This window comes from Corvus cornix, chromosome 3 (assembly GCF_000738735.6).
Source record: "Corvus cornix cornix isolate S_Up_H32 chromosome 3, ASM73873v5, whole genome shotgun sequence".
In the NCBI taxonomy this organism is placed as follows: domain Eukaryota; kingdom Metazoa; phylum Chordata; class Aves; order Passeriformes; family Corvidae; genus Corvus; species Corvus cornix.
In genome coordinates, this window is record NC_047056.1 from 43,588,977 (window position 1) to 43,612,024 (window position 23,048).

At 39.8% G+C, this 23,048-nt stretch overlaps 1 protein-coding gene across 2 annotated transcripts in view; it reads right to left on the bottom strand.

Moving 5' to 3' along the window:
- Window positions 1-23,048, bottom strand: part of PCNX2 (pecanex 2) — a 150,606-nt gene that overhangs the window by 22,027 nt on the left and 105,531 nt on the right. For both annotated transcript variants that reach the window (XM_039568371.1, XM_020583986.2), the window contains 4 exons: window positions 17,199-17,257; window positions 16,271-16,486; window positions 5,637-5,890; window positions 1,093-1,326 (listed from right to left, as the gene is read on the bottom strand). In XM_039568371.1, coding sequence (XP_039424305.1) covers window positions 1,093-1,326; window positions 5,637-5,890; window positions 16,271-16,486; window positions 17,199-17,257 — 763 coding nt within the window. The remainder of the gene's footprint in view (window positions 1-1,092; window positions 1,327-5,636; window positions 5,891-16,270; window positions 16,487-17,198; window positions 17,258-23,048) is intronic.

The following is a 23,048-nucleotide window of genomic DNA, read 5'->3' on the forward strand; positions in this document are numbered from 1 at the left end:
TGTGTCAGAACTTGGGAGCTGAGACATGGAGATGAGAAAGAAAAGAAGTGAAGTGTTCCCAGTAGGAGAAGATGGTGGGAAAGGGCTCAGAAGACAACTCAATGAAAACAATATCAATATAATGATATGCAGGGGAACTGGTGGAATGGTACTCAGCATTAGAGACATGAGAAGGAACCAAAGTGGAGCAGAAACATTTGGTGATGATCCGAGAAAGACTCAGTGATGTTACACCAGCTAAGGTCAGTAACGGGATGTGCAGTCTGTGATCCTGAGTGGAAAAATGCACAAATACAGCACATCGTGTCCAGGAAAGAGACACTTCTCCACTTTTGCCATTATCAGCAATAATCAGAAAATTAGATCGAGGCAATATGCTTGTTTGAAACTGTATTCTCCCTCTGGGCTATTTTGAGTATTCCATGGAAATACACTAGAGCACTTCTGACAAATGGCTGCTGACCATCAGTAACCTTAGTGGCTCAGAGCATGCAAATGTACAGCTGTACATCGGCCCTTGACCTTCTAGAGCTGCGAGAGGTTTCACATGGTTTTGTGGCGTGGTTCACGTCTGAGTCACGAGCTCTCAGAGGTGACCTATGCCAGAAGTGAGTGTGCCATGCACTCCCCTACCATTCTGCAACTCTGCCCAAATATAGGCAAATTTCTGAAAAGGATACACAGACATCACAGACATCTGGCAATTGTACCAGTCACTGGCAACACTGAAGGAACTGCAATGCTCTGATGACATTCTCTGAATGGAGCCTGCTCTAGCAGCACTTCTGTGAGCACTTGATACATCCATGCTTTCTAGAGCTGATGAAATTAACATCGTTGGAAATGTGCACAGTAAAGAACTGGCTCTGTATTCAAAGACTAATGCTCCTTAAGCATACGGGTAGTTTCCAAAATATGCTTTTTCCATTCCACAAAACATACGTTTTCCTTTTAAATTAAATCTAAAAGCTTATATGAAATAAATGTTATTCTACTAATTCTGAGCAAGTAAAAGAGTAGCCATGCATCATTTCACTCATATCTCAAGAATTAAAACTAATACTACTAAAAAAAATTAGAATTAACACGTACCTCCACCCTTTTCCTAGCACAGAACTGAATCCAGTCCAGATACACACTGCAGAAGCTAGCTCGTGTTATTCCTTGGAGACACGGAACATAATCTTCATCTATGTTAACGTTAAACATTGCAAGGTCACGTTCAATATAATGCCACTTTGCATAAGGCTGCAGTATCTTTTGGATGGATTCATCTTTTATCCAGTCAAGGATTTTGGGAGAACTTGCAGTAAAGTATATTATACTCTGTTGATAAAATGTGCAAACATTAATCACTCTAAACTCTGATTAAAGCAGACATATTTTACACAGAAGAGAATAAGCCAAATAGGACCCCATTAAGAACTCTAATAGTATATATATTTCTTACATTTTACTGCTTAGCATCATTAATGCTTCACAAAAGTGTTCAAGTTAGAAAGATGATAATAATTGGTATTGATAGGAGACAACAGAAAAAGAAGCAATATTTTTAATATCCTTCTGCCTTACAGGAAAATCAATACAAAGATAGGAATAGAGAGTTCCAGCTTCAAACATGTCAGTACTAGTGGGGGTCTAGAGTCTATCACCAAGAAGGTGGTATCAATAATAGCTTAGGCATGTTTTGGAAAAGCAGTAGTAGAAGGTCACATTCTCAAAACAGGGCTCTTTTCTCCGCAGTGGAATTACTGTTTTCTGGGGATGATGCTTTCCTAATTCTTTATTAACCCAAAAGATGTGATGTGACAGATGTGTACAACACAAGTCTGTTATTTGTCAATGCAGAAGTAAAGAATAATGTATTTTTTCTTATATGTCAGGTTAAAAAGCTCATAACTGATATAACTGAGTTTGCTTTTAAAGCACTGAAGGAGGAGCAGCATTCAGCAGGGGCTCTTTTACCAAACACATAAATGTTAGAAAGCAGCAACACGTATTTCGTATCTGTGCCTGAGTTTCTAAGTTTAAGTCCTTCTAACTGCTCTGTCTGGACACATTAAAATAATAATAAATAAAAAAGTAATTAAAAAAAAAAATCTATCCAAACACAACTTAGAGCATATTTTCAAAAGAATATGAAACTTAAGAAGTTCCAGTGCTTTCCATCAGCAGGAAAGTCCCATTATAATGTTTTATAATATTAATTTAGAGTTGGATTCCAAAGCAAATGAGGAGCAAGTATGCATGACTGAAGATCATATAGCTCTACTTTACCCAGTCAATGGAAACTAAGTACTAAGTAAATAAATGTATAAAATGAAAATATGATGGATTACAGAGGACAGAAGCACTACCAGCCCTTTTAAAAACCCCAGATGCTCTCCATAGTTTATCATTCAAATTGTACAAAAATACACAAGTAAGAGGAGAATCAAGCTTGAGAGGAAAAAGACAAGTCACACAGATACAGACAGGATGGACCCTTAATTTCTTGGCATGTGGAGAACAATAGACTCCTTAAAAAAGATTCATGCAGAAACAATAGAAGCCAAACCCACAGCACTCAGCGAATACACAGACTTCTTAAATACTAAAAGATGTTTAAATAAGAATATATTGAAGAAGAGATGGAAGAGGCACAAGGGAAAAATATCACAGTAGTTGGGCAGGACATTATTTCAAAATATATGCAGAAGGGCTACAGGAGCTGACCCACTTTATTTGTGGGGAATAAAAGTCCTTTCATAATGAGAAATGTATGCATTTCTAGGCTGTCAATGAAACTGCAAATGAAATAAATATGATTTAGGAATAAGATGCTCAGTGCAACTCATTGTTTAAAAGACCAATACAATAATTATTCTTGAAGGATTGAAGAACTAAAACAAAGCATACATTCTCTTTGTTGATTTTCAAGATAGAATTTGCTTTTTTTATTATCCTCATCTGTGTTTACAAAGAAGCTGATTCAGCTGGGAAAAAAATCAGACTTGCAATCAGACACAGAAACAACAAAAACTTCTGTCACCTAATTAAATTCTGTTCTTGGTAACTCTTCCAAGATATGTTTTGTGCTCAAGTACATCCTCAGCTATATGGCAATTCTGAAACAATATGGCAAATATTTACAATATTGTAAGCTACAGACAATAAACCAGAAACACTCCAAATGCTCAATGCCATGGAAGTGCAGTTCCTGCAGGAACTCCAGCCTCAGTGTTTTTCTAGTTTGTGATTTATGTGACCTGAATACTGCCTTACCTATAGTTCTTCTTACAATTCCTTTCACAACATTAAAAAGGGAGTGTCAAGGACTTTTAAAATGTTCACAGTGAAACTGCACAGGGTCTTGATCTAGACTCCCCCAGAAGAAAGAGCTGGGGAAGGAATGAATTCTTACCTCTGTGTCTGATGCTGTTTATTTGGAGGCAAGCTTTAAATAAACAGGAAAAAAGCTGATCTAATACATATTATAATCTTCTCACTTTCCAGGCTTATACTAAGGATTTTACCAAATCTTTTTAAAGCCCCTGTTTATGGAAAAAACTAATTACTTTAAAAATACAAGAAGAAAATACCCATATAACTTTCCTTTGGGAAGTGACATTCTAAAGAAGGGATTCTCCTGAGTGCACCTTCCCTTCATTGAAGGGAGTTCCAGCCCAGGCTAATACTGAAGGTGCCAACAGGTTATTTTTATCCTCTGTTCGTCCTTCCCTAAAGACAGAAGTAGATTAAAAAGACCGACTGTGTGAGACCGACAGCCTGACAATGAAGACCAACCTTTCTGAGAATGAAGGTCTGTCAATGCAGTATAACAGCAGTGGCTCAACTAAATCCAACCAGAAGAGATTTGATTTTCACACTTTCAGAGCCATCAGTGGTGAACATGAACTCTGCAGAGAGTGGAGATGGAGCCACAGCACACCTCGGTCATGTGGAGAGCATTTAGCCCACGTCCCTTTTCTTCAAGACAGGATCAACTAACCACACCTGTATCATGTGGGATGAAAGTTTGTCTAAGCCATCTCACCTATGTCAGCTGCTTCTCAGGTGTGTCCAGAACCAGAAGCTCTAAATTACCTTTCAGTTAAGTTTTATGTCCCATGTGATGAACCTCACATTTCCTCAAGTCCTTCATATATTAATTCATTTTAAGGAACAAAAACAATTCCAGTTTACAAAGTATAATTCTTTATTACTTTAAACTAATAAGATGCTGATTTGATTGCAGCTTAGACTGGGATTTTTTCAATCTCATTCCCCATCAAAAGCCGAGTCATATGCCAGTTTGCATCAGTTTATGTTCCAGTTGTTCAAGTTACCTTTTAAAGTAAAGCAAAGCAATTGCAGCAACGTACTCATTACAGGTTAAAGAAGGGTTGTTTTCTGGTCTTTGGGTTTTTTTAGTTTAGTTACATTGCTTTAAAACAATTTATAGCCACAAAACCCACTTCTCAAATGAAAAAATCATGCTCACATGCAGTTTTATTTCTGATTAGTTTATTAAATAAAGCAGGTTGGTTACCAGGCCATGCTGCCTGCAAAATTATTTACGAAATCCCAGAAGTAATCAACAGCATGATCAAAGCAGCTTTGTAAGGCAATGAGCTTGTTTTTACTACATTGGTTCATTTGCAAAAAATGGTGTTTAACTTATATGCAACCGGTCTCTCTCTGAAGTTGACAGATTTTTACAATTGCAGAGATGTTAATAGAAAGGAGATGTCAGAGATGGTTTGGAGCTTTAGCAACTGGCTTCATGGCAGTACCAGTGGCATAGGAAGCAGCATTTGGCTCTTGCTGTTTCAGTAGAAGACTATAATGCTCAACTATAAAGCTCAAATTCTTCATTTGCTGGACTGGGAATTGTTTTGGCAGAGGATGAAGATGTCTTGCTAGACTATAAGGTTCAATTATTTTGACAAATTAGTATCTGTGTGGTTATTGTGATCTTAGTAACAATGCAAATACAGAAATGGTGTAAATGAACTGCTGTGTGATCAATGGAATAAACCAACTTCAAGCGTGTTGTGGTATACATGTAAAACAGAAGGTAAGAAGGGGGTTTGCACTACTAAAAAAGTACATTTGAGAAACAGCTCTTCAGAGGTTTCCCAAGAACTTTATGTTGTTAATCTCTTTCTTTTCTTTTCCAGAAGAAAAATAACAAACCAGTGGAAAGGCCAAGGCAAGAAGAAATAACAAACTGTGAAGTGTTGTAAAAACATAAGAACATAAGTAAGAACACTTAGTCTGACTTTATCACTAGAGGTTGGTAACTCGCCTTCTTGATCTCCACTGAAGCATGCCTGCCATTTTCTGTACTAACTGTAAATGTAAGTGATCAGAATTAAATTTAGCAAAGGGAGAAATGAATTAATTATCCCTATTCCAGTGGAAGGTATCCCTGCCCATAGGAGGAGGGTTGGAACTAGATGATCTTAAGATCAAACCAAATGATTCTACGGTTCTGTGATCTAACATCAAGTAGGTCTGACTGCCAGACTGTAGTGCAGATGGATAAACATAAAGCAAGAAACTTCAAATGCTCTTTCTTCTCTAGACAAACAGCATTTGTTCTATTTGACAAACCTGCCTAGGAACAAAGTACACTTCAGCAAAGAGTTTACCTTGATATAGTATCTGATAAGGATTCTGCGCAGGTCGAACACTTGCAGCATTGTTGCAGCGTTGTTGTCGATGATGCTGTATCCTTCCAGGATGTACTGGGTTCGTGTGATTTCCCACGTCAGCCAGCGCAGGTTAAAGGCTGCATTACAGGACAACAGGTGAGGCAAGTGCCCAGGCTTACAACAGCAGCAGCCTTCGTTGTCTTCATCTCCTTCTGTTATAGCTTCCACTTCTCTCTGCTGGCAGTATGTCCCTTGGCAGCGAGAAAAAGAGAGTGTGCTGCCAGTTATTGAGGGAGGAGGAAACAAAGGACACCTTGCAAGCTCCCATTCAAAGTATGTTTGAAGGTTGTATGTACTTCGCAAAAATCTAAAAGAGCAAGTTACAGCAACAAACTCGATGTGCTAATTGATCCATGTGCAGCAGCAAATAAAGGGCTGTACATTACTCATTTACTATCACCTATAAAAGCCAAAAGGGCCTGATCTAATGTTCTAGTTCTAATGGGTTCTGAACTGAGCTAAACTACAGACCACAGCTTCTGCCTTAATAAAAACTTTCCAGGAAGCAACACTAAAGAGTCTCGCTCCATAAGGCACATTAAGCAAATTGATCCAAGTCTCAGTCTGCTTCTTCGACTAACATACTGGACCCAAAGAAAAATTTTAGTGTGTCAGAGCACTTGTAAAATCTGGGTTTTAGCGAACTATCTTGGAAAGCAGGTTCCAAAAATAACATCTACCGGGTTGTTCTCTCTCCTGCTGGAGTAAAAGCTACTCTGGATCAAACATCTCTAATGAACAGCACTAGTGGCAGTACATCACAAGAACAGAACAGCTTTCTAATTAGTCTATTACACAGGCTTTAGATCAAAGTAGAGTACATTTTTCTAAAATGGATATGTTACCTCAAAATAAGTCATGAGGCAGATGCAGAAGCAATAATGTAGACTCTGCATTTTCGCCCTGTGCTGTGCACACTACATGGTCAAAATGAGCCCTTGTGGATTTGAAATCTGTGAATGAGGTTTCTGTACCATGTAGGGCACTACTAATAAAAACTGAGGCAGACACCCACGTTCTCCCCCCAGTATTCTCAAAATACGTGAGTTTTATGTTCTTGATGTATGCTTCTTTTTAAAATTTACTCTCCATAGGCTGTTGCAGAACTTACTCCCCACTGAGTTTGTACATAAATCATCTTTCACGGCCATCTCCTGTGATGCAAGTTACACATCTTGCACAGGCCTTCTGCCAGAGGTTCAGTATCACCCCACAGACTGCTGACTCCATCAGCTTCTAAACAGACTCGACAGGAGAGGAAGATGTTCAACAGCTCCCTCCCCATCAGGACCAACAGACCTGTTGTGCCACTGTAAATTGGAGAAGAATTTGGCTCTGTTCATCATCTGAACATTCAGCCAGGAAAGAACACAGTGCCAGCTTCAATTCCCTGCAGTCTGCCAGCACCCCAAAAGACAGTCTGGAGCAGGGCAGCATCCCAAAGGCCTTTCTGTGGAGCATGATGACAATTGCTGTGCCCTCGACTGTCTGTTCCACTCCCATCACAACTCTCTGGTCAACAACCTGTGAACTTCAGTTTGTATCAACAGAAATAGCATCTAGAATATTCCTTTCTCCTCACTAAGAAAAACCTTTCAAAATACAATAAAATATGCTAAATTATTGGTTATCATGTCTTTTTTGCCTGTGCACCTGGTAAAATGTATGCAGCAAGCAAAACATACAAGTAAAAAAGAATAGAAAAATCAGAAGGAAAAATCAGAAGAAAAAACAGGATTGTAGCCTTCAGAGACAGAGGAAAAAGATTCTCTGTTCAGTTCACTATGAATGCGAATTTACACCGTGAACCCAGTGTTGCTTGCACACTGAGATGCATTCCTCCCTAGACTTCAGGGATACACAATATGAAAAATTATTAAATGTCTTCAGGTCATCCAAATATAAACATCTTGCCTTTCAATACTGCCAAGTACAAAACATGACCTATTAGGCTGATATTTCCAGTTGGACTGGACATGAACTGGACTTCTTCTGCTTCATATTTCACAGACTTCTACATGAATTAACACTTACTGCTCAACAGCAAAAAAACCAAGAACTGCTCTGGGTCAGCAGATGCTTTGGTGAAGTCAAGTCAGAAGACATCGTACTCAAAATGAAGTAGGGAAAACATTTCTTTGTACATTGCTTGAAAAGAGTAAAACAAATGTTCCATGCTGGTGCTGTTACTATTGTTATTATGTTTATTTTTGAAAGTTTAAAGGTCTCTCAGTATTACACTGAATTTAAGAGAAGATACATCCTCATCCCAGGTGCAAAATTAAGTACTGCCAAATGTTTGCAAGCGATGAAAAATGAAAACCACAAGGAACAAGTGTCACTGATCCCCCTACAACAACAGGATTTAAAGATGCCTTTGCTCTGTCCAGGTAACTATTTGTATATATATTTTTTTTCTTTTGGTGTGGAAATACCAAATTTTATTTCTGTGGAAGGCTTTACTCTCTGTACTACCTCTTTCAATAAATGCCAAATATTATTACTGCAGTTTCTGTAATTACTAGTTTTCTTAGGGGACATATTTTGTAAAACATGGGGCCTAAGGAGGCTGGTAAGGCAAAGAAAAGGTGAATTTTAGAGACCCTCAGTGTTTAAAGGAAACTGTCATCACCAGCATAACAAACAGAACACGATGCCTGAATTATTTGCATTCTTAGCTAATTCTACAGGTTAAAATGCCTCCAAGTTGTCTTTGCTAGTTAATTTTAATCAGCTAGAGTTAAAATTATACTACAGGGGTGCAATCAGTGTTGAACTTGAGCACCAAGAGTCATTCTAACAGGGACCGTGTTATAACAAAAGGTCTAGGAAACAACCAAAGGAGCTCACGTGGTCATTTTACAGGTTTATTCCAAAGAATGAAATCTGGGGTGTGCTCTTCAGCATCTGGCAAACATGCACTTGATTAACAAAAGCTGTTTGATGGACTTGGGTACTATCACCTTGGGGATTTGGTGTCTTTACCTGGGGCCTTTGGGGTATCCCTGTTAAGTTTAAAGATATAACCTGAGCCACAGCCAGTGCTGTGACAGAACACCAAATCCTCATTCCTGCTGATTAGTATTTCCAAACAACATCTAGTAAAAGGACTCAAGTCCACAAAGACAACATTCAGGCTTGATGCTCAAGTATGTGTTGATTCCCTCCCAATTCTTGCAGTCAATTCTAGAATGATTGCCAGTAATTTTCTCTCATCTTTAATGGAGCCTCACTTTAGTCCTCAATGCACTGGCTGGACTTCAATGCCAGATTGGCATTTTACTGTAAAATTTCATTTACCAGTGCATACATTAATCCTTTTTGGTTCATTACTCCAGACACTGGTACCCAGAGACTAAGAGCATGTGCTCAGCTTCATGCATTGAGCCAGAAGGGACAGGACACAGTAAATGAAGTCAAGCATCTGTGTTTATCTCTTACAGAAGGCTGGCCCTAGACTTTTTTGTATGTGCTATAAGCTGATGATTTAAATGACAACTTTTATATTGCTTCTCAAAAAATTAGCAAGTTCAAGCAACTCTGAGAGAATTATTCATAAAACCAAAGAGCAGGGAACAGAACGTGCACTTCACTTCTGCAATATAATTAAGTGTAGTGCTATTAAATATTAAAATACAGGAAAATGTTTTCACTAGTAATTAGTCATTTCAAAATCTGAGGGAAAACATTTTTTTACATTTCTTTCTGCAGTAGAAGGAAAATAATCTCGTGCACTTCACTCAAGGTTAGTCATTCACTCTGACTCTTGCTAGTATAGATGAGACCAATTCATTTGTAAGATATCTAACACTGGAGGGTTGCCAAAAATCCATCAATGTAAAAAACATGTGCCAGCTGAACAAAGCAAGGTCAGCCTGTGTGAGCTCAGGAGAAAGCCAGGGTGAGAACTTGGAGCTCTTTGTATTTTCCTGACACATCAGGATTTGAGGACAGACTCATGCTCTGCCAGAATGATCTGACCTAAATGGAAATGAGAAAACTGAAAACTGAAGACTGCAATCTTGCTTCAAGAGGATGAAATACACCTAACTGAATGATCACCCAGCCTTCTAGAATTTAAATCTGAAACTATAGCGTGCTTTTGAATTCAATTTTGAAAACTCAGTGAGTGAAAAGCGTTTTTCAAGACCTGAGGGGCCAGAAAAACAAAATCCATTACACAACTGCATACTTCTAGGAGCAGTTTTAATTTCCATAAAACACTTCAGTTTAACAACACATCCAGGACAGAGACGAATTATTGTGGCTGAAGGCAGCCATAGCTTGAGCCCTGAGGATTGCTGACATATAAGCAACTAGAGTGCAAATCTACACAGGAAGGGCTCATGCCCAGGGTAACTCCTGTCCTAAGCTGTGCAGAGGTCTCTTCACAGATGACTCCAGAAAAATGCCTGGTTGCCCACCCTTTCTTTGGCTAAACCAAGCACATTAATGTCTTACAAATAAATGAATTACAGTAGAATTATCTGGCTCTGCTTCAACAAGCTTATGATGCAAATCCGAGTATTCCCAAAATCTGATAGAAAAGGCTCCTCCCCTCCTCAACCAACATTTCTTTTCTGCTCAGGATAGCAGCTTAACATGCAGCAAGTTATCACACAAAATAAGCACAACGAGCATAATTACAGCCATTGGAAGGCTGTCCTCTACTGAAACATGCATCAGATATGGTTCTAGAAACACAAAAAACCCAAATACTTTAAAGTGGAGTGAACTGAGCTCACAAATGGAAACTCATGAACCTCAGAATTAGACACATTCTGGAAACCTGCAACTTTTTTGGCTCCTTCCTGCTCTTTTGCTTGTGGAATTGGGATAAAGAACAGTAATTTATAGGTTCTGATAGTCTCAGCTGGTTTCAAAGAAAACTTTTAGGACTTAAAGAACAGTATCAATTCTTCAAACATCAAAGCTGCTGGTTTTAAAACTGTGGTTTGGCTTTCAGCTGCTTCAGGTGCTTGTATGTCTGAAAAACAACCTGGTTTTCAACCCAGATCAGTTGCTACAATAACAGGCATCCTCTCTCCTCAGAAACCTTTGCTTTTCTTGGCCCACAGACACACATTAAGAAAGACCACGTGGAAGTAGCATTCTCCAAAGATGTTTGTTGTTAAACTTGCAGCTACAAAATCCACAAAAACTTCTCATGTCACATCTTTTGCAGTGCAATGCAAGATGCAATGTTTTGATTTTGGCAAAGATATTTTCTCAATAAAAAGGCTGCACTGCATTTAACATTTTCCTTTTTTCCAGAAGTCTTCTCCAGTGTGCCCATAAATACACATAAAGTTGTGAAAGGAAGAAAAAGGAAAAAAGACATAAAATATTTATTCTAGTGTGTGTTACAGAAACTATTCTAAGCCTATTTGAAATTCATAGACAGCATCCACTGCATCCACTGTTGAAGCATCATTGTACACCTAGAAAGGCTTGTACATCAGAGATTTCCTGCATTTAATATAAAGTATCCTCTTCCCTGTTTCATGCTATTCTTCCCAATTAAATCACCAAGATTAAGGAAACCCCTTTGTATCCTTTCTCTCCATGTTTCTAGTATTTCCAAGAATTGTGTCTCTCAGTCTTTGTTCTTTCCCACAAACACTGCACTTCTGGTTTTTAACCTTCTCTCCCAAGGGATGTGTCAAAAAATGCTGGTTTTCTCTGAACTCTGTCATTTATCAATACCTTTTAATGTTCTGGTACATACATTGAACAAACCTCAAGTGTGGTCTCAGGAAAGACATGAACATGGGCACTTTCATTTCCCGACAGCAAGAAGTGATTTGTAAAAAAATAAAACTTGCAACCACTCTTTAAATAATGATTCTTCCTAGTGCTACAGAGCCTTCAGACACAAAAATCAAACACAAATAAATATTCCTTACACTGGTAATGTACTTGCTACTGTAATAAAAGCATACACATGTGCTGCAGAAATGAGTAACTGTCCTTATTAGACACCATTATGGTGCCTAGAGCACATAGCCTGAACTGGCTGCTTTCATACACCATTTTGCGTGGGAAATAAGCTAGCTAACACAGAGAGAGCCCCACAGGCAATCCCATCCTGCTGCCACAGTGTACAACTACATCTGTGTCTGCTCTGTGCTTCTTGCCTTGATCCATCTAATGAAGTTCCAAGTGAAGCATGAATATTGCACGTGCAACGTGCAGTAACAAAAAATCACAGCAGAGATTTAGAAGTTCATTAAATGACTGAAGAATACTGTGCAGGAGTTACAAAACAGCTCCTGAAGACTTCAGCAACACCATCAGTAACTAGTTTCTACACATGTAATGCCTAAATGAATATTCTCCAAAAGACATTTTGTAGACACACAGACTAAACAAGAAAACATTTTAAATCTCCCTTGTTCTACAGGGAACTCGTGAGAGGGAGATATTTTGACATTGTTTCTGCTTGTTCCCTGACTGTGGGTTTTCCCATCTCTTCCTTTCAAATTAAATGATATGTTATGTATTTCTTCTGGCAGGCTGCTTTTAGCATTCTGCTGTGGTCTAACACAGACAGCAGAGTTAAGTTACTGAAGGGCTCAATTCCCCCACACCAGTGTGCAGCTCCTTGGAAGTGTTCCCTCCTAATGAGCTATGCAGCTCATTACTACCTTCTCTTTGCTTTCTATAAAGGAGGAGCTGGCCATTTCCTGTCAATGCCTGGAGGTCTTGAGCCTCCCCTCTGCTTTATAGTCAGGATGAATGACACAATGGAGGCACATCCCCTCCCTGTCCGTGGAATGGGAGAGTGGAAAACTAATTCATTCAAGGTGTTTAATATGAACAGGACTAAAGACAGATGAAAGGAATCCCAGATTTGCTGACTCTCTTCTTTCAGTCTGCTCAGTCTGTACCTTCTTATGCTGCCTACAGGCATTTGGTTGGGTTTGTTTTTTCATTTAAAAGCTGAGACAAATCCTTCTGTTACAAACAGTTAGAAAGGCATCTGGATCAGTCACTTATAATGCCAACTCTCAGTTAGGATGGACTGAAAACCAGGGAGGCAGCAAGTACACTTAAATTCAGAAGACTCTGTGAACCCTTCTTCGGTCACTACCAGTATTGCCAGCACAGCCTTTCAGCTACCACAACGAGAAACACCCATAGGAAAACCCAGAGCTCCACAATGCAAATATTGCTTTTGGTTTAGTTATAAACAGAAAACAGTCATAGAGAACACTGTTGTGATTCACTCGCTTCCAAAGCAAACACAGATTTCCTATTTAAGGAACAGCAGATTTTTGGGGCCCCCAATTAAAATTACTTGTTTGAAGTTAAGCAGCCAAAGCTCAGAAATTACAGATTACAAGTTTCTGCTCTATCCCTTCTCTCTGCCTTGCGGAAACCATTCTGTACAATGAAAGGAGTTAGGGTGCCATGTAAAAAACAGTGCATGACCAGACAACTAAAAATAGGAATGCAGGATGCCCAAAGCAGAGCCTGGTGCTTAATAACTGCCACTTGACTTTGTAAACCATCCGGTTCTTCCAGGGCAGTTCCATACATTCTCTCACTTCTGCAGAAAAAAAATCCTATTGTATTCAGTATTCAGGCTGTATTCACCAGCCATTTTCAAGATTTGAAATGGGGAAGAATGTGCCCAAGTCCATGTGCCCATGGCTCTTGGTGCTGCTTGGTGGAAGCCCGCTCTACATTCCTGCCCCTGCAGGCAGCAATCCTGTTCAAGGGAAGGAGCAAAAAATGCCTTCCAAGGAAGAATTTCAGTCTCAGCTCTCACACAACATCCTTTGAATAGCCTTGATTCATCCCCTTATGAACTTCTGCATTCAGGTCAGCCCCTCTGGCTCCTTTTACTCAGACTAGTGCCTGAGTGTCTGGGTACCCCTGGGTACCCCTGTGGCCTGCAGCCCCACCAAAGCAGCCCAGCTCCTTGTTGGCAGGAGGACCAAATCACATACAGGAAGGGCATGGTTCTGCAGCATAGTTTATCTAAAGCACACCAGCCCTCAGGGGTTACCTGGAGACACAAACAACCCTCTGGTGTCAGCACATCACCCCAGCAACTCTCCACTGGGCACACAGCAGATTATCTACTCACATTTTGGTGTCCACAAGGCTTTTTTTATAACCTGCATCAGGCAAATCCCAGGCATCCTTATCTGGCCTGTGCTTGGTTCCCCACTGGGCTCCTTTACTTCTCCTACTCCATCCTTAAGCAGGCTTGTAATTCATGGGATTTCTCTGGTACTCATTCTGCACAGTCCAGTGGGGTTCAGCTCTCACATGGTAAGGCAAATGGTTTGAGCTGGTTTTGTCTCAGGTAAGTTCCTTTGTTCAACCCTACATGGCTTCTCTGTTCCAGGCCAAACAACAGAATAGCAATACACACACTCCTAGTTTCTGTTCCCATAACAACTCCTCTACCCAATACTCTGAAGACCAGAGAAAACTTCCTTACATACCCTGTCTGTGAGGACACAAAATAACCACAAATTTTGTCTTACTCTTGGAATAGGATTATCCAGTGGGTTCAGAAAAGAGAGGGAGTCCATTTTTCTCCCATCTCCAACTACTTCCTCCTCTAGTATTGAGCAGTGTCTTCCCCCAGTGATACTCTGAGGGTGAGGAGGAATAGGGGACTAGATTGGACTGAAGATGAGATAATGTAGATGAAACCCCCATTTCCTCACTCCTCTCCTCCTCCAGTAACTGGCATTGCTTTCCAGTTCAGTTTGCTGCTGCTCTCTTGGTCCAGGCCCCTTAAACATTCAGGTAAGAAAGAGGTGCTGCTTTGCTTTGACAGCCTCCCCCTGAGGAGTGCAAGAAAGACTGGGAAAGAGGATATTCCTCACAAGGACTCAGCTGGCTCTCAACAGCAGTCCATGAAAGACATGAGAGGCTGTGAGGCTCAGCCCCAGCTAAATTTAAAGACCTGTTGCAGCTGGCAGACATGCTGGATCCATTCACAAAGCCAAACAGTATTAACTACAGTTAATTAACACTGAACAGCATTAGGCAATCTGCATGGAAAGGTCAATTTTCAGACACATTTAATTACTTAAACTGTGATTTTAGGGAATACAGAGATGCCTCAACATGTGGCACACTGCAATTTTTGAGCTTTGCTCTCAGATCCAAATGCCAAATGGCACTTGCTGGCTGTGAATGATCCTGGCTCAATGTCAAAGAAAGTCTTCCCAAACCACTTTGCAACAAAACTATCCCATTGTTCCCCAATCAGCTTCCAGTTTATTATGCCGGTCTGCTGGGCCCCTGATCTTTTTAACCAGCTAGCACGTGGCTTGAGCACCCTCTCATATGGTTTCACCTGTTTTCAATATTTACATTACTTCTACAGCCTGGCGATGGCGACGATAGTGAGTGACCCAGCAGTAATGGGCAACCACATAAAGGAAAAACAACCCGCCTCACAAAACTCATGTAATTTAAGTGGGAAGGAGATTGCTTTCTTCTGTTTGTTTCAAATCCCACACCAAACTATTTTAACACAAAAAGGATGATCAGCAAGGATAAATTTTGGAAGTTAGAATGCAAGTACCTATCCCTGATACAGCAGCACCACTGCCCACCTTGGGGGCACCCAAGGAGAAGATGAATACCGGAATACTTGCGCAGATGTCTTAGAAGTTGAAGCAAGCCTCAGAACCACACATGCATGACCATGTATTCCTCAACAATCAACATCCGCAACAAGAAATTATAAGGCTGATACATAAATTATCTTTCTTCCTTTCCAGTTGTTTTTCCTTACAATTAGCATTTGTTCTGAATAGGCATCTCATCAGGTACTACAATACTAAGCTGTTTCAGGCATTTACTGTTTTCTTTCCATGTAACTTTGCTGAGGACACAAGAGTGTTATGTTCATCCCCACTACACAGGAAGGAAAGCAAACACAAAGCGTTCACCACAACCTGTTCAACATCCTACGTGGAGTCTGTCACGGAGTCAAGACTTGAGCCCACACATGTTATTTCCTAGTCTAATCTTCCTACACTTGAGTGCATTCAAAGAGCCAGTCTGTCGCCTTTTTTCTCACACTCAACCTTGTTGAAAAGTCACCTTGATTATACTCTGCTGTTCTAGTGTGACAGAGACCATCTCAGCCCTGGCTTCTTGCATGGTTTGACACAGGATATTTTCCATGGAAGGAGTCTTATTTTGGTTTTGGTTTTGTTTTTTTTCCCCAAAGACAAGGTTTTTTGGGTTGAACAATTTTAAGGACAACTTCAATTTTCATAGTTATGGAGAAAAATAAATAATCTGAAAACATAACTAAGCATTACTCAAAATACCTGTGAACCTAGCAAACCACTCAACAAGCCTTCTTTCTGAAAGTCTTATGATATTGGAGAACATGGCTCTGAATTTCTTAACATCTAGATTTCAAAACAACATTCATATAATGATACAAAGAAGTACCAAGCTTTTAGACAGACAAATATCTGTAGAAAGGTCCTCAAACTCTACGCCCTACTACAGAGTTGTGATAGATTAAAAAGACAGGATTTACTGTTGGTTTCATTGTTATTTAAATCATCAGGGATCCTTACCTCGAAATTCGAGCCCTCTGAGCTGAAAGGTGACAAGGCCATTTCCAATTTCGATCAAATGCACAAAGGCATTTAAATAATCCGATGCCAGAATAAAACAGTCTCCTGTGTTGTAGTTTCCCCAGCGGCCCAGGATCAAATCTCCACAAAGAGACTCCTGCAGAGATCTTGTCAAATGCTCATAAAAAATGGAGTTGAGATTATTGTCATCATTTCCTACAATCAGAGCAGCACACATTCACAAAGAAAAAAAATTATATAAAGCCATTCTGCATAAAATTTCATGTTCTTTTTCATTTCTATTTAACTCTTCTTCCTCTAGCTGGATGGTATCTTCCTGATACTTTACAGGATCTACATTTCCTAGGTAGCCCTTCAAAGCAACGGGAAGTTGCTTTACATGGCCATGGACTGGTGCTCATTTAATGCACTAACACCCAGCAGAGCAGCACACTATCTTTCCTACTTCTTCCACTTGCAAGCTTTCCAATTTCCCTCCTCCCCCCTCTCAAAAAGGTTTCTCTCCAGGGAAGAGGAGATACTTGTCAGCCCAAACTGCCCAGTGGTAGGGGCTCCACTAACTTGCTGCTTTTTTTCAAAACTTTTCCCTGCCCACAGGGAAAAGCTGACCTCTGAGTCTAACTAGGGTGCCTGCTGCATATTCCACACAGACACAAATGTTATGATTAACCAAGCAATTGGCAGCCCAGCAGCTCTCTGTCTGATCAGCTACACATAACTGAGGAGTAAATTTACTTATTGGGTCACACGACTTAAAACTGGTGCTCTGCTACATTTAAAATGCTCTGGTTTGTACACACAACATTTACACCCTTTGCATCTCCTCAGCATTCCCAGCAAAGCCTCACCAGTGTAAATACATCACATTTTGCAAACCAAGCAAGACACCCAAACTCCCAGGCCATACCTGCATCCTTTTCAATCTGAATTGCCAGTCTGGTATTGGAATGGTCCGATCTTTTGGTGCTGGAAATAAAGACATTTTTACAGCCAATTCTTTTTTTTTTAAAAAAAGGATTCTCACAATAAACACTTCTTTTGTTTAACATATCTCTTCATTTTGTGTTTATATCACTAGGCAGTTCACACTAATCCATTCATCAGGCATATATAGTTATTTCAGGTCAGTGTTGCTATTGATATTGTAGCTTATCAGTACTCTCTTTCTGCCATTTTCCTTCTTGTGGGGCACAGTCCATTCAGAATGTGGCATCTGACACAACACTAGGTACTTAAATAATTGAACTGGCTCCAGAAACAGATCAGCCAGGTGCCACCAAAACAGTGAACAGAAAGAATATTTAATCAGACTTTCTCTCCTTCTAAGCCTTAAGGGAAACAGCTAAACTCAAGGAGTTTTCTTTGGGTGAAAACATTTCTGTGGACGTGTAACATCTATGGAAAAACAACAACAAAAAAAATTCCTTTACTTAGTTTCATATTCAGCTAAGCAGCAACAAGAGAGTCCCTGGTCATTCTTATTGCTTGAAAAAGAGTAAATTAGAAGCCCTTAGTTCATACCAGCACTAACCCTGTCACCCTTATGAATGACACATTCCCTATTCAGTATTTTCACTGTAGCAGTGGAATATAAATACCACAGGAAAAATAGTTACAAAAGAGAAAGCAACTAAAAAGGTAGATTGGATTGAGCTTTTATTACTACCTGAAACAAAAGACCCTAATAAAGTCTGAATATAAGGAATGAGTAAATCACTGTGGGCCAGCATGTGCTAAACAGAAGGGAATGATTGTTGTGGTGAGTAAGGATATTCAACACCAAGTCCAAAGCATCTCCGAAGCACCCAGGGGTACTTGGGGTAAAAGCGGAACTCTGGCTAATAAAAATGCTATAGTAAACATCAATTTCCCTGAAATACTGCTCTGGCATGGGTATATAAGGATTTCAGGACACCTAATGAAGAATACTGCCTCAGAAGTTTTGCCCTCAATCACCAGCCTTAAAAGAAGATCTGTCTATCAAATATGTAAATATTAATCTCTCATTCCTTGGAAAATGAGATTGAAGCAAAACCAGGGAAAGGCCAAGCTCTTTGTCCCAAACAACAGTCAGCATAAGGTTACATGTGACAGTAACAAGGGCCTCATCTGTATGACAGCCTGCAAGCACAGGGGACAAGTGCCACAACACCATTTTCCCTGGCATGGGATCCACAGGAGACACCCAGGTGTGGCCCTCATGAGTCCTTGGTGGAACTGCCGTGAGGGTGGCATGGCTGGGTGGGCCTGGCTGGGGTCTGGCTCATGTGGTGGGGAGTACAGGGCCCACTGGAGATTTTGAACAGGCTGGTGCTTGGCCAGTCAACCTCCACAGCCTGAACTTAGCTACTCACTGTGAGAACTGCAGACGTGCCCCAAGGACGATGGCACCACAGAGGGATCACTTATAAGAGAGGTTTTCAAACAGCTTAAATAACACTGAAAAAGGATGGTGTAAAGATAATGATGTCTTTGAAACACAGCAGAGACTCATGTCAATACTGGTTCCCAGGATTTTGTGTGTCAATACACAGGCTATTTAAAAGGTTGGAAACTTCTGAGCTGAAGCTGTAAGTTCACACTGAATCCAGCTGGGAGAAGGATGCCACTGATGTATTAGAAAGTCTTTTCGTCCACTCCCTACAGCCTCCCCAAAAAAGTTGTGGAAAACTGACCAACAGAAAAATTGCACACAGGTTTCCACGTAGCAGACAGGGGAGGAACAGATTTGCTTTAGTTCTACTTCCTACCAAAAGTAACTGCTTATTTTTCCTTAAAAAGACATGTTCTCTACTTGGCAAAAAGTATGATTGAGAAAATACGAGCCTTAATTAAAATGATTTGTAATTAATATTAGTACATTATCTACATAGATTAACATTTTATTTGAGGTATTATTTATTTCCCTGCTTCTGGTTGGCTCAGCTCATTGTAACTGCAATTATCATTTCCTATTCAACAGAAAATGGCAAAGGGGAGAAGGGCCTTCTAAGCAGTTCAGAATATAAAGAATGATTTTACTTCAAGAAGGTTGTCAGAATTCTTCCACCCTGATTTATATCCACCTGCATATGCAAGAGTAAGCATAAACATTAGGTTATGGAATGCAATCAATTTTCTATTCTCAGCAGAGGAGCACTGCTGATTTCCCAATGCATATGTTTTAAGACTATGAGACGCTTTATTAACTTTCAGTCCCTCTGAAATCAGCGTGGCAGTGTAAGGCACAAGTTAATACTATTCTTTACCCCAGTTTCTTACCAACCTATAAAGCATTTCTGTTCTGGAGGCATATTGAGACCCATACAAATCAACCAATACTTCAGAAAATTCTAATCTATAATCAACAGGAATCCTTTTGCCCAGCATGCAGCTCTGGGTCTATTTCTTTCCCCTCCCCCCTTCTTCTTTCCTTTGACAGAAAGATGCATGAAACAATCAGGATGAAAGATGCAATGAAAAAATCACAAGTGCTTTGGGACACTCCAAGACAGATTATGCAGCCTGAGTGGGAAAAAGGGAAGGAAATAGAACAGCTCTCACAAGCAAAACCAAACCAAAACAAAACACAAAATCAGGTTGTTAAGGCTTTATCCTCCATTCCAAGCAGAGTAACAACTGTTTATACACATAAGACATGGGCCTTGGGACACAGGACAAGGATTTACCTTTTCAGACACTACTAGAAAAACTCAAATCTTTATACAGCTACTATGAGGTATAATTTTATTTCATTTTTTTAAGACCAAAGGTAATATAGACAGTTGATAAAGCAACCTTCTGTGCTGAAATTCAGCTTAGTTGAATAAATGCAGTCAGGTAGTTAATTCTTGATTTTAAAAGTCTTCTACAATTGCTAGTAACCAAAGCTGTGGTTGTATCTTCTTGAAGGCAATGGGAATTTGCACTGGATTAAACTATAATCTCCACTATGCCTAACAATCAAAACAGCAACACCTTTACTTGCCAACTAGAATCTCTCACTGTGAACTTTTGGAATTAGTAGGTGATTCAGGCTTTCCTCCAGTGGCCTCTTGCTTTATATTTGGTTGTTACCACTCATGCAATGTGATAATTAGCTCAGTAATTGAATTTCTTCCTGAATTGCATTATTCTATGCAAACAAAATACAGTTCCTCCAGCAACTGCCCTAGAGAAAAAGTGATTGTGTTGGACTGACATCAGCTAAGTCTTCAGCAATTTTAAAGTCAACATCCTGCTTAGTTCCTGAAATATCTATTTCATGTTCTTTTAATCCCCCATTTACATGGACACTGAGATAACCCACTGGTTTGTGTAGCACTGTTCATGTCATTAAAACTATTGCTTCCCTTTGCAAAACAATTAAGTCACTTCCTATATTCTTTTTTCCAAACATACTACCCGGAAAGATTTTCTTCTCCCACTTCAGTTTCCCAATTTCCTTAGAGAGATAGAAAAAAGGCTGAGGGGGATTAAGGCAGTATGGAGAATACAGAGAGTATATTGAGAATCAGGTAAATGGAGGAAAATAAATAAATAAATCATTGCTGATTTGATGATGCTAAATAAATCATTATTTCCAGAAGATCAAACAAAATTCCAGCTGTTCTATCTGCCCTGCTCCTGCTGAGTTTCACCCCAAAACACAAATTCAAGATTTCCAGAATTCCTGCTGTGTAGAAGAGGATCTCCACTTTGAACGAGAACAAAACAAAGAAAAGCAGTTTCCCTCTGGGAGATGCAGAGATGCCTTTCTAGGGTCGATCCAAAGTTTTTCTTTGTCTGTGTCCAATGAATTTTAATCCACTTTTCCATGACATCTAACAGGCAAATTTAACAGAGAGAAACTTTACTGTGCTGCAGCCCTATGATTATTCATGGGAATCGGGAAAAAAAAATCTTCAGTCTTTTCATGGAATGCCTAATGCTGCTGGCTCTATAAACAAAGGCTTAGCATTAAAAACACAGTAGCAGTTGTCTGCAATGAGGCAGGAGGAGAAAGACCTGGCAGAATAAGCAGCCACCCATCAATATTTGAAGGACACCAGAGGTAAAGACAATGGTATTAATTGGAAGGGGAAGGATACTGAAGTAGTTTTAAATCAATTTCATCTAAAAGACAGAATGACTTTAGTGTGGTTTCAACAGCAAGGGCTGACAGCCCCTTCACGCGTAACCACGCCCAGGTTTTCTGGGCCACTGCATGGAAGATACAACTTGGGTTTAACTCACATTAAGAAAGAGGGATCTCTTAAAAATGAAAGCAATTTATCTTTCCTGATCACTCACTCTGATTTTTATTTTTCATGCTTTCTTCCTCCTCTCCCTCCCTGACTGGGCCATTGTTTCATCTAACAACAATTGAAAGTGGCTTTGATTGCACACTAGGAAACTGGGGGAGGGCTAAGGTATAAGAAGTCCCAGTTGTTAGAGACAGAGCTGTTGAAGCATCCTTTTAAAACATAGGTCTTATTACCAATAACACTTCCTGTTCTTAGAGTTTCTTCACTTTCTTAAAAAGGTTTTTATAACTGATTTTGAGGCTTCTTGGGTTTGTTTGGGGTTTTTTGTGGTTGGTTGGTTTGTTTGATGTTTTGGAGGTTTTGGTGTTTTTGTTGCTGTTGTTTGTTTAAGTAGGTGTTAAAACCAGAGCTGTGGCCATCCATTGAGATGCTGCTCAGCATGTTTATTTGGCATATTCCAACACCTGTTTGGAAGTTTCTGTACTTCTGCAACAAGGGGGATGAAAAATGCGAGGTGTGAAATTGAGGTCAAAAGCTGAGTGCCCAAACATGGGTTAAACAGCCCACCTTAGTGCTCTGACATTCAAAGGTTTAGCTGGGGAATTCACCTCTTATTTGTAAGCCAGGTGATATAAGCATCTGTGTACTTTAAAATATTCACTAATGCTTTATTAAAATGTCATCAATACTCCTGCTTTTCTCTTATTTAGCTACTGTGCTACTTAATTTCTTTCCCCTTATCTAAGTATGCTTTTTCTTTTAAAAGGCATTCAATTACTGTCTTCAGATATTTTTTACTAGGCAACAGTAAAGCTTTCTAAGTGGAAAGATTATGCAACTGCACAGAATTATTTTGTGCTCAATCTCGAGGATGTAAAAAAGGTCAGGATCCTGATGTTTCTGTAAGGATGGGGCTTAGCGCAGCACTCTGCTTCACAGCTGGACCTCGCTGTCTGCAGTTGAAAGAAGTGCTTTTAATTTAAAAGCAAATGTGTTAATTACATTACACAAAAACACGTATCTGAAAAAGTACAGGTGAGTGTTATTCTTCTGTTTTTCCCATCATGAGCCAACACAAACATTATAGGAAAGGTACTAAGGGCTGTGTCCAGCCCTGGGCAAAGAGCTCCACAGGACTGATTCACTTGGGCTCTGCACTGATGGGCCCATGAGTGAAGCAGCAAAAGCCTGAGAAACTGCAAGGAGCTGGACAGTAGAAAGGAGGTGATGAGAAATATCCTAGCGAAGTTTTCACCAGAGACAGTGAGAACAGACAGGGGGGAAAAAAATACAAAATCAAAACAAATGTTGGGAGCTGCTTCAGCAAATGAGGCCAAGATGTTTTTCTCCTTTACTCCACACAGAGAGAGACACATTGTTTAAACATCATAAAAGGAGGAAAGGATAACAAGGCATTTCAGAATTCATTCTTGATATTCTTTACTGCTGATAACAAAGTGCTTTCCTGCTTTTTCAGTGTGCAATATAAAATAGCATATATTTAAGGTATTCTAATTCTCACTTTAAGACTC